Source organism: Galleria mellonella, unplaced genomic scaffold (assembly GCF_026898425.1).
Source record: "Galleria mellonella isolate WM207_F2 unplaced genomic scaffold, CSIRO_AGI_GalMel_v1 utg300, whole genome shotgun sequence".
NCBI classification, from domain to species: domain Eukaryota; kingdom Metazoa; phylum Arthropoda; class Insecta; order Lepidoptera; family Pyralidae; genus Galleria; species Galleria mellonella.
In genome coordinates this window covers 1,045,034-1,058,427 of record NW_026442068.1, presented here as the reverse complement: position 1 = coordinate 1,058,427, position 13,394 = coordinate 1,045,034, and the positions used below count along the sequence as shown (strand labels likewise).

Here is a 13,394-nt window from a genome sequence, read left to right as displayed (position 1 = left end):
TATGTTTGTCGGTATAGAATAGGCCACCCCTTTCTTTCCCGTGGGTGTCGTAAGAAGCGACTAAAAGATATTGTGGTCCACGGATAGGCAGCAACGTCCCACTTTATACATCTCTAAAAGCCTAACTGCGGTTGCCAATCCGCGTGCCAAGCGTGACAACTACTGGCAAGACTTCTCTCATTGAGAAGGTTTATGTTCAACAGTAAACAGTTAACGGCTGAAATAAAAATAATAAATATATTATAATAGATAGAAAATACCCATATCAATATAAACGGTCATACGGATAGATGAATACATAAGTTTATATTGTGCGGAATTCGAATCCTCGGAAGGTAAATGTTTTGAGCGATGTGTTGAGCTGCTGGAACACCAAGGTCGTCTATATTTATAACAAATTTAAATAAACATGAAACATTTAACAATTGCATTTTACAATAAAACAATGTACCTAATTATAATCGATTTATTGGATAACTAGCTTTTTGCATAGATACTACATCGTATGCGTGGACTTCAGATGTAATAAAACCAATGAAATATACTAGATTCTAGATACATGCTACATACGAGTTAGACCTTTAGGAACAGAACTGTGAAACAGCATCCAATTTGGTGCAATAGTTTTTGTATATTGCCAGAACAATCAAACAGACAGACAAAATTCCAAAAATTATTGTTTTGCCTTTTATAGCTCTTGTTAAGAGCTCTGATATAATTTTCCCTTATATTGTATTGTATTGTAAAATCTTTATTGTACATAATTTACATTGAATACATTAAATGATTTAGTAGTAGCGGACTTATCCCATAAAGGACTTATCCCATAAAACACATACATAAATCATAATAGTGGGTTATGTACTAAAATCGCTGTCGATGAGTCGATACATATCAAAAGGATTGGTCGTACTTCCTATTTGCGTTTTGGATTAAAACGCTGGCCATTATAACCGCCAGCACTTTGGTAATCAGACACTTTAATCAAACATTCAGATAATCTTCTAGTCTCCAATCTTCATGGCCCCGTCATTTCAACCTCACCCTTACAATATGGTATCCTTCATACCATAGATACGTGTATTTGTGTACCTACATGCAATACCAAGGAGAGACAAAAAACATTTTTTTCAATGGGCCAAATAAAAAATGTATGTAGTTATAAAAATACCATTTCTGTTTGTTTATTTATTTATTTATTTATAAAAGGCACACCAACATTATGCTCACAATAATTAAGCAGACAATATACAATGTTATTAGTAAGTAAAAGAGAAAAACTACTATTGAAAAATGCTTAAATCTAAGTTTGAACAAAACAATCTTATACATTTTACAACAGGTACACTAAAACTTTAAGTAGATTTAACGTAAACCCCTAAATGATTGACTAATTTATTTTACATATATTTTTTAATGTCTTATTTAAATTATAATACCTAAACCAATAATCAATTTATCTCATCACTTATAGATTTATTGGAAAATCTCTCTTATAGATCCTCGCCTTTTAATATTTTTCCCTGTACTTATAATAGTGTTACCATACTTATATAATAATGTTACTATTTTCATGGACAGTAAAATATATGTACATGGCTATTGTGTATAGCAAGTATAAGATACACCCACCTATTTCATGATTTTACATCACAAGCGCTACCTATGCCGTTATTAAACAGATGTTGCACCTTTGTTGTGGAAAATAAGCTGGTATACATACATACTATAAATTTGGATTTATACTGTATGTATATATACATCTAAACTGATGCAAAGTAGGAAAGTTTACTCTGCTATATTAGACAATAAAGTTCGTTGTCTAAAAACATATCTGCAACTTACTTCACTATACTGTTTCAGTTAAATGAAATAATACCACGAGTATTATAACGTTATCTAATGATTTGGCAATGAAAAATGTATTAAAATAGAAGCTATTATTTTTATTACTCCATGGCCGAACACCTCTTCCTAGTTGTAAAGTTTTGCTTACTTTAGTCCCTGTTGGTTACAACAAAAACAGTACACCGTTGATTTGCTATTTATTTTCAGCAGGCGTTTTTGTCACAAATTACTAAGCCGTTAACTGTCCAATGCTAAACATATGTCTTTCCAAAAGAGGGATGTCGCCAATAGTTACCACACTTAGCAGGCAGATTAGCAAACGCAATTAGACTTTAGTGATGTTTTAATTGATACGCTACTGCCTATCTCTCGATCATTAAGTTCCCTTAATCTCCTCCTACTACAGCCAGGGGAATAGAAGGAATGGCCCATTCTATACCGAAACCACACAGCTTATTAGGTATTAACTATGATATAATATAAATTCAACCGTTCTCCGTTTTAAATACTTTTTAAAAAAATATGAAATATCGTGATGATTATTAAAGCTATCAAAACACCAAGAGGTAACTATGACAAATTCACTATCACATTTATAATATTAATGCGGTTGCCAACCAGCTTACCAAGCATGGCAACTACTAGCAAAACCCTTGCCCCTATGCCAATAAGAAGGGTTTTGTTCGGCAGAGGACAGTAACGACGGAAATGATGATCCATATATGAGTCGATCCGTAAGTCGAGGCCATTAGTACGGGTATGATTATATATTTCGTATATATATTTTACTTTCTGTGTCTATATTTCGCAATTTTTTTTTTTGATGGGTGAAAATGTAATGGTAACCACGCCTGCGCTAACGGAATACGCTGACGGAGCACCAGTGAAGGGTGATAGGTGAAGATGAAGCAGGTCAGTTAGCCCATCATGATGATATCGACAAGAAATAACATGATGATTTCCAGGGGGAACCGCGTGGAGGTCGACCTAAGAGGGTCTATTGCTAGTAATGGAGTTAGAAGACCTCATTACTAGCAATCCCTTTCCCCCCTATATTTCGTAATTACATCGCTGATCCTCTACTAATATTCTCATATAGGTCCTTTATTAATTTTGCAACCCTTGATCTGTCATCTTTATTTGCTGAACAAAACATTGTATATCTTGAAGAAAAATCTATTTATAAATATACGTGACCTCGTTCTAAATTCAAATATTGTTCTTCTTTGTTTATTTTCTTCGCAACAAATAGGATTTGCTCTAAAAAATCCGGCTAAGTGCAAGTCGGGTTCGTGTACCGAAGATGCCGTAGAAATTTATATATTTGAAAAAAAAAATTTAATACAAATTTACAATTTTCGTCTTTTCCCCTTTACTTGGGCTGTACGATATTGCTTTTAACCAAATCTTTCGATTCTAGGTCAACGAGAAGTATCCTACAGGTTTTTTTAACATAATTTTAACAGAGATTTAAAACAGTAACTATGTGTGTGTTTCTATTTTATTTATTTATAGAAGATCCTGCGGGCTCTTCTCAACAGATAACAACCTTCCGAACTCTGCAGTAGATTAAAAAAATTGACGTTGTAAAAGTATTTGTGAACAAGTCTATGTAAATAAAGATGATTTGAATTTAAAAACAAGGAGGTTTCCAATTCGGCTGTATTTATTTTTTGTAATTTATTAACTACCTTTAACCAAAAAAATATTCGTCAAATTAAGAACCTCTATTTTTATAAATCGGTAAAAAACAACATCATATGTTTTTAATTACAAAAACTGATTAGGTAATCGATTTCAAAGAACTCATTGCACGTATTTGTCAGTCACTTAAATAATAATTAAATTTAGATTATTTAAAAATTATTAGCTTTATATCTTAAAACAATAAGAAATTATTTCTTAAAAATCCCCCTGTCATTAATTGACTATGCACGTGCCTGATTTTAACGACGAATTAATATTCATTACAATAATGAAATCTTATCTAAAAACCTAGTTTTTGGTACAATAGGATTAATATACCTAAAGAAGACAAAAACCATTAAAAAATTTAAAATAAAAATAAACTGGTAAATCTGAGTACGAATTTACCATCACTAAATAATGGATAATTAAACATTATGTTCAACAAAAAAACAGGGGGTCTACCATGAAATGAAATTCCGAAATTTCGGACTCAATTTCGTGTTTATGTTTATACCAAAATCGGATCAATAAATGGAGTTTAACATTTCGTTCGTCATACATCCTATCATAAAAGACCAAAGGAAAAATATTTTAACATTTTTAATATTTCCAAACGGCATGTATTATGTAATTTTGACATCAAATTTGTGTTTCGTTTGGCTGCGAAATTTCGGAAAACATTTCATGGTAGGCCCTCAGACTTCAATTGTGACACGCGACGTAACTGAAGACTTGGCAAATGTGTTATCACTGTGCGCTGATAGCGCCAATTATTTTTGATATATACACAAAAATCTAACATTTAGCGAGTCGTTGACGAGCGTTGGCCACAAATGTTATAATTAGAGATTGTATTCCACGAAAAAAAGTCCGTGAAAAACCAATTCATTAGGTAATTAAACTAGTGAACCGATTTTGATAAAATATTTATGAGACATTGTGTAAGTACATTCATTGAAATAAAATAAACTGACTGAGTTATGAGGTAACATCATAAAAAAATACAACCGAGCTGAGAACCTGAGAGAGACCTGTTCACTATAATATAGAAAACAATATATATATATATATATATATATATATATATATATATATATATATATATATATATATATATATATATATATATATATATATATATATATATAATATTGTTTACTCTGGGTTATTTATCTGAGGCAAGCTCTTTTAAATTTTCTATATTGCGTCTATTGGTGAAAACCTATAAATGACTTCAATGTTGTTACATTGTAGTTATTTTTTATGCAAATAAGTCTTAGTTTTCCTTTTACAAATAAATATTTAAAAATGGATAGCATAATATTTATTTATTTTACACTTTATTGCACCAAGTAAAAAAATAAATACTGATACAAAAGTGTTCATTTACTACTTTTCATCAGCTCCTTCAGCCGCATAATATGTGATGACATATACACATATACCCTATGTTACTTTTTTTGACATAATTGTGAGGTGTAAAAACTAACGATAACACATTTAAGCCGAATCTGAGGTATCATTTTTCAAAACTTAATAAATAAAAGAATTACTATTTTATGGATCGTCATAAATTAAATTTTTATAATTTTGACTTAAATTTGTTGGAAATTTAGTTTATACTAGCTATATCCCGTGACTTCAACTGCATAAATTAGTACATAAGTATCCTATCTGCTAAGTTAGGACATAGGATATTTATGTACCTGCCCATGTAATAAATTTCATTCAAATGCGTCTAGTACTTTTTACTTGAAAGAGTAACAAATCCTTTTTTTATGCAACTTAGAATGGCAAGCAAGCTGACGACCCACAACACTGCCATGCAAACACAACTGCTTCACGGTAAAAACACGAATGAGACAGAGGTGCCCAAGCAAACGACTTTTGTATAAAGTCTCCCTTTGGTCCTTCCAAACTTTCGAATTTATAACATTTTAATTTTAAAGATAGGTTTAGAAATATAGTGTCTCAGTATCGACCCCATAGTCTTCGCATTCGGTCAAGGAGGTGGCGTTACGCATAAGGACTGTCAATCAATTGCTAATTATTATTTATCACGTAGTTTAAACAACAATCTTTGAATTTAAAATTAAAGTAGTATATTATTTAAAATACATGCTCTATCAAGAAGCCACAACACAATCTTTAGATTATTACATTTGTAAGTATATTGACATGAACATCGAAAGTTTAAAAATGATTTTACTCCGCAAATCAAAACATACCCAACGTCAAAAGCATACCCATGCACTACAGGATGTCTCGTGGATATTTATATTAGGTTAAAAATGCTTCTATTCAAAACGCGATACCGTAAATCTAGTTGTATGTCTAAATTTACTTCACATCAAGTAGAATTTTGCTCCGCAAAGAGAACAGCGACATTAATATTTTTTTCAGTGGGAATACGTCCAATTTTAAGAAAATTGTTAAAGAAATTTATAATAACACAAAAATTCTATGAAAAAAAATTACTACAACTACAACAAAATAAAAATTTAACGCTATTAGGTGTTTATTCTTTGCTCAAGCTTGAAAAAAGGTCCTACAATAGGCGATAGAAGACTAAACAGTTTTTTTTTTCAACAAATTTACTTAATTTTGTCAACCACGCAGAGAAATTCACGGAAACAGCTAGTATTTATATAAAATACCTATGTATTTTATGAATACTGTGTGTGGAATAAGACCAGTCCACCAATCAATTCATGCGGACAAACTTGGCCCAGAAAACAGGACCTATCCCTAAAACAAATCACTATTATTGAAAAACAATTGTTTTTATGAAATAAACAGCTACGAGATCAAGTATATACATAAATAAGTAAATGAATTTCACAATCCTATTGTCCGACGTATCGTATCGTGTCATTGTCACAGGTGATCAATAGTTCGCAGACGAGTTAATACGGTTGGTGCGCTCGCGCACTACCATTGAGTCGAGCATCATGGCTGCGCGCGCATGCGTACTGCTCCTCTGCGCAGCCGTAGTTGCTGCACGCGAGTGCATCGAACTAACGTTATCAGATAAAAGTATTCTCACAGAAAGTCTGTTCAATGGGACGTTAATAAAGTTCGGCCTTAACCATACAGCCGAAGAGAGCCCGCGTTTCAATATTCTAGACGTGTGGGATAGATTCCCGAGGGTTGTGGTGCCGAAGAACGGGACGAGCGAACAATGCCGCCGGGACAGTCAACATTACATTGACAGCTTGGAAAAACTGGAATTGTGGGCGTTGAAAAGTAATATTCATTTACGTATTACGCTTGGCATGTGGGTATATCGAAACTGCATTTGTTTGTATTTACAAAATTGTGGTAACACATACATATATGTGTCAGCTATGTTTCAATCACGAATATTTATATTACAAATTATTGAGTGCATTTTTAAATACAGTATTAATAATATTTTATTAAATAAGCAACTTTCATTCGTTGGTAACTTTTACACCTACATTGCAATTTGCATGCCTTTCTTACTTACTATTCTACTTATGCATATTTTTATAACATAAAATACCTTCTATTAATTATGTTAACAAAATATTCACAATTAAAGTTCACTTTTCTGCGATTACTCGTTCATATTAGTATCGAAATTTATAAAAAAAAATATTTAGTATAGGTTATAAAAACAATTTAATTTTGCATCTACAAATACACGTAAAAAAATATATTAAATATATTATTAATAACTAACCACGCTAATTGTTTAAAATCTATTTACAAGTGAATATCTAAAACGAATTCAGTAAAAAATAAATTCTAAAATTAAATAATTCTACGGGAAACCAAAACTGCACAACGATGGGATGGCTATTACATTATAATTTTTAAATCAAGCTTACCGGTACCTAATTCCTTCGTTATCACGAACAGATTTAGTTACACATAAAATAAACAGAAAACAAACGTCAGTCAACAAAAATGAGCCTTATCAATTGAAAAAAGCATCACCAAAATCCATTCAGAATTGTTTTTATAATACAGTATAAAACGATCATGCGGCTCATCTGACGGTGAGTGACTACCCCTCCCCCTTCCCAACCCCCAGGAGCACCCGCGACACTGAAGCAATGACATGTGTGCTCCGAATCAAAGAAAATATCACATAACGCACACAAAATAAACCTGTCGAGTTAAAAACCCCATTTGTTTTGAAGTTGCTTAAACTACTACGAATCAAGAAATTTGGGTTAACTGTGAAAACCGTCCATTAACATCACTAATATGTATTTTCATTTACCTACATATCGATTAGTCTAAATTCGCATTCGATACCTAATACTTCGGTATAATAGCACTTGATGTTATATATATATATATATATATATATATATATATATATATATATATATATATATATATTTGTAACATTGTAATTACATACTTCGAACGTAGAAAATAGGGACAAGTTAATATCTTCACGCTAAGACCTCAATAATAGATATGCCGGTTCTTGATCTCTTGATTCCTATCACAGATGGGATACGTTTTGTCTAATCACTAGCTGTATCCCACGGCTTCGTCCGATCCGATCCTATCGTGATATAAAATACCTTATAACATTCGTCATGAAATAAGCTATATAATGCAAAATTATTTTTTAGTTTCTACTGTTAGTTCTACAGATTAGCGCGTTCAAGCAAACATACAAATTATTCAGATAAAAGTTGGAAAAAACAGATCATCGTCGTCATTGTATCGACCGTTAAATGTCCACTGCTGAACATAGGTCACCCCCTATGGGGTGCTTTGCTAGTAATTGTGCTGGTGACGTTTTAAGAGGGACGCTACTGCCCATCCCTCCACAATTAAGTAACCTTAATCGCCTCTTACGTCACCCACAGAATAAGATAAGAAAGAATAGATATTCAACGTTTTATCTATCATTTGTCCAAACATATCACATGTCCGAATCAATACAGAATACCTACTGTTTCTAATTTATACATTATCCGAAGTTAACTCCATAACAATTAACAATTTTTATATAAATAAAAAATTGGACAGTCTAATAAAATTGTAATCCACATAAAATATATTTTGTTCTGAAAACTAAACTACTTGAATGATTTTGATAAAATGTCTATGAAACTAGTCTGTATTATATCTCCTTTTACAAAAAAATAAATGTTTAAATTAATTATAACTCATGGAATTATGAGGTATCAAACAAAAAAGGGCCACTAAATTAAGAAACTCCTTTTTTGAAGTCGGTTACAAATCGTCTACTTAATAAAGTTATAAATCAACCAACATTGTTTACCAAAAGTGTGCTTTATTTTAAAAATAAACAGCATATTTTTTGATGGGTGAAAATGGTATGGTAACCCCGCCTGCACTAACGTGATACGCTGGCGGAGCACCAGTGAAGGGTGATAGATGAGAATGAAAACAGGCCAGTTAGCCCATCATGATGAATTCATCAGGAATTAACCATGATGGTTTCCAGGGAAAACCGCGAAGAGGTCGACCTGGTTGGGTATATTGCTAGCAATTGGATTCTCAGTTTCCATTGCTAACAATCCCTTTTCCTCCAAATAAATAGCATTAATAATGAAATACTGTACAGTTTTATAAAACGCTTATACGTTTATATTGTGAACAACATATGTATGTTAAATGAGAATCCGGGATCGAATCTCAGTCGAATGAAATAACTTTTAAATTCATTCTAGTCACACGATCAGATTTTTTAGAATCTAATCCTTATTACTGTTTGTAAAACTAGTTAAATATATTATCACATACATACAAAACATTATATCTATACATATCTGTCACGCCTCTCTCCCATTGGGGTAGGCAAGTACAATAGAACACATTGTATCTTTATTATCTATACTAATATTCTAAAGTGGGAAGATTTGATTGATTGTTTGTGTGTTTGATACACTCAAAAACTACTGAACGGATTTCAATGAAATTTGTTACACGAATAGGTTATATCCTAACTTAGCATGTGAAATACTTTACGTACGCATTCACATAGGCGAAGCCACGGGGTACTGTTAGAATGAAATATAAACAATTATTACCCACCTAAAGTACTTTTATCCTATGTAAATATTTGTCTGATCCTTATCTCTTGAATTTAAATATTATCGATCTTACTGCAAAATTAATTTATTTATTCGCTGATAATCAGCGAATAACATTGACTATATTTCATAAAAAAAAATTTTATCCCTAAGTAAATTGCAATAATATAACCTAAAGTATCAAAAATTCTATTAAACTACTTGTTATTTCTTATTATTATATAACTCTTATAAACAATAAACCTTATTTTCGATTCAATATGGCTATTGTTTTCTCCATTCAAATACTATAATTGCAAAAGAAACTCTGTATGTCTGTCTATTACTCTTTCATGACTAAACCACTGAACCAATTTAATGGATTTTGGTACAGATATATATTGAACCTAGCCATAGGCTACATTTTGTCACATAACAGTAAAATTTTATAGGAACAAATTACAGGACGAAAGTTTATATAAGAAATCAACCATTTTTCAAGTAATAAATATAAAACTTAATTTTATGCAGGCGAAGTAGCGGGCATCAGTTTTTTTTTGATGGGTGAAAATGGTATGGTAACTCTGCCTGCACTAACGGGATACGCTGGCGGAGCACCAGTGAAGGGTGATAGATGAGAATGAAGGGGGAACCGCGAGGAGGTCGACCTGATTGGGTATATTGCTAGCAATGGGATTCTTAGTCTCCATTACTTACAATCCCTTTCCCCCAGCGGGCATCAGTTATAGTCATTAACTTCATTTCAAAACTAATAAAGATATTTTTTAATATACACACAAAATTACAATTAAATTAAAAATCTCATCTATTATAAGGTTAGTTACAATTCCACATTAATTATCCATTTAAACATGATAAATTCCTATTGAATCGAGATAGGCTTCATTTATAAATTTATTGTTACAAATACAAGGTGACTCAAAAGAAAGTTCACATTTAAAAATCGATAAAAAATTAAACAAGGAGTTCATTAAAAAATATTTATTACATGTTAAAATACACTTTTTGGGAATTTATTCCTTGAAAATGATATCGTCCAAGTCCGTTGCGTTCACGGCATTCATTTAATCGAGCTCTAAAATTTTCTATGACGGCTCGGCATGTATTGTCCGTGATGGCTGCCATTTCGTGATGGATATTTTCTTTTAATTGTGCCAAGGAAGTCGGTTTGTTGGCATAAACTTATGGTTTAACGTAACCCCACAGGAAAAGTCCATAGGGGTTAAATCAGGAATCCGTGGAGGCTAATTTATATCATCTCTCCTGGATATCAATTTGCCAGGAAAAATTTAATTCAGGTATAACATGATTATTTATTTAACATGATAGCTATTTCAATCAGGAAAAGGGAAAAATAAACAAAATGTAACAGAATACTGTATAAGATGGTAAAAAAAAAACAGGAAAAATCTACTTTTTCTTGTTATTTACCATCTTGATTTACTTTGCTTTGCTTTTTTTAAACTGACCTCTTATACATAAAAACTAAACCCTTCACTCTTATTCATAAAAACACTAAAATAAGTTTGTAACCTATTTTTACTATTACAGTGCTTTGTCACTTTCATTCAAACTAAGAATTTAGCACAAAAGAAGGAGACAAAACAGTTCAATAGCTAAAATAGGTTTATAAAACGTCTGACGTTTTTATGAATAAGTTTTTATGAGTTAAACTTTATTTGCGATACTTTATCGGTTCCAAATTATAATGTAAATATCCATTTGTGTGTATCACGTTTGACAGTTTATATTACTACTTATAATATCGGCATTAAGGATTAGATCATATGTCATTGATACGTGTAACATACTAATCAGAAGTCTTGATACGTACTCGATCCGCTCTGATACACCGAGCAAATTTCAATTAACAACTACGCAGTCCACAAGGTCACAATTATTTGGAAAATATCTTGGGTTTTTTTTTACAATTCGTAGCATTTTATTATCATAAAAATTGTTGTACTTAGTCTCATCGACAAAATACGCAACAATCGGCAATTGAAAATTTAAGATTTTTTAAAAGATTTTTACAGAAATACAGGCAAATAGAAAATCTTTTGGTAATCCTTATATCTTTACTAATCTATACCAGAGGGAAACTTTGTACAAAAGTGGTTTGCTTGGGCACTACTGTCCCATTCGTGTTTCTACCTTAAAGCAGTAATGTTTGCATGGCTGTGTTTCGGTTTGAAGGGCAATTTACAAGATATAGAGGAGTAACTATAATTTACTCTGTTATGTTCACAGTACTGCTCATGTTTATAGGCAATGGTTACCACTTTCTATCAGGTGGGCCGTTAGCTTGTTTGCCATTCTAAGTTGCGTAAAAAAAATATAAAGAGGAAAGATTTGATTTTTGTTTGTTTGTAATAAATAAACTTAAAAATTACTTAATCAATTTTTTTATTTCTTTCAACTATAGAAAACTATATCAACAAGTAACATAATATAAAAATTACAACCGTCATATCAACCTCTAACCGTCCACTGCTGAACATAAGCCTCCCCCTTGGGGGGTATGGCCATTAATTATCATTAATTGCCACGTTTGGCAGCAGGGTTGGCAACCGTAGTTAGGCTTTAGAGATATTTTAAAGGGATACTGCTGCCCATACCTCACCCTCCCTTAATCGCCTCTTACGACACCCACGGGAAAGGAAGGGATGGCCTATTCTACGCCAAGACTAAACGGTAATAAAAATTATAATAATGCATTAAAAATTTTACAAAAATACTAATAATCCTTCATTTTTAATAATAATCTACTGGACAAAACCGGGGTGGATGGCAAGTAATATTATAAACGTGAAAGTAAGTTTGTTAGATTGTTACCTTGTGGCACCTTGACAGCTTAACCAATCACTATGAAATACTATATGGGACGGAGTAGGATAAGACTACTGCTTATCCCGAACAATAAACATATTCCAATCAAATGGACAAATTAAAAAAAAAAAATCCGACAGACATTATTCTATCTAAATCTGTTAATCTAACTATAAAGACCGTCAACGTACAAGCAAATCGTCTCGTGTTGCAGGTGTTCATGGACGACTGTAGCCGCTTTCCATCAGATGGATCGTCTGTTCGATTGCCTTCCAACAATAAAAAAAAAATAGAAAAAAGTGAATAATATTACTGGCCCATTCTCTGACTTGACTGAAAATTTTAAAAATTACCATTCTTCACGTTTGCTCTTAGCGAGACATTTGACGATTCACATTAATTTATATAGTTTAAAATTAGACTACTCACAGATCCACAATCCGTAATGGAAAAAAAAAATTAAAAAAAAAAAATCTTTGATTGCTATATTTTTACATCAATGATTCCCTCTATTAAAATAGTCTACTAAAGTATTATTTATTAATGTATTAAGTATGTGAAATACTTTTTAAAATTAGGATATGATGGGGCTAACATATCCCTATAGGATCATCATCATTATCATATCAGCCTTTAACTGTCCACTGCTGAACATAAACCTCCCCCTTGGGGGGTTTTGCCAGTAGTTGCCACTCTTGGCTGGCGGATTGGCAACCACAGTCAGGGCTTTAAAGACGTTTTAAGAGGGACGCTGCTGTTCTCCCTTAGTCGCCTCTTACGACACCCACGGTAAAGGAAGGGGTAGCCTATTCTATGCGGGGACCACACGGCCAGGATCCCTATAAAAGTCTCTAAATAAAAAAAAAATATTAAAATTAGACAAATATTTATTACTGTAATACAAAAGTTGTCAGTCTTTTGGTAAACGTACCGTATATGAATGCATACAAGTGTCGTATGGTTAACCCAATGGCCACA

At 32.1% G+C, this 13,394-nt stretch overlaps 1 protein-coding gene across 1 annotated transcript in view; it reads left to right on the top strand.

Annotated features, from left to right (window-relative positions):
• The first annotated feature begins 6,435 nt into the window (after positions 1–6,435).
• Positions 6,436–13,394, top strand: part of LOC113523394 (nose resistant to fluoxetine protein 6-like) — a 43,813-nt gene continuing 36,854 nt past the window's right edge. The window contains exon 1 of the mRNA XM_026909351.2: positions 6,436–6,783. Within this exon, the coding sequence (XP_026765152.2) occupies positions 6,489–6,783 (295 nt within the window). The 5' untranslated portion in view covers positions 6,436–6,488. The remainder of the gene's footprint in view (positions 6,784–13,394) is intronic.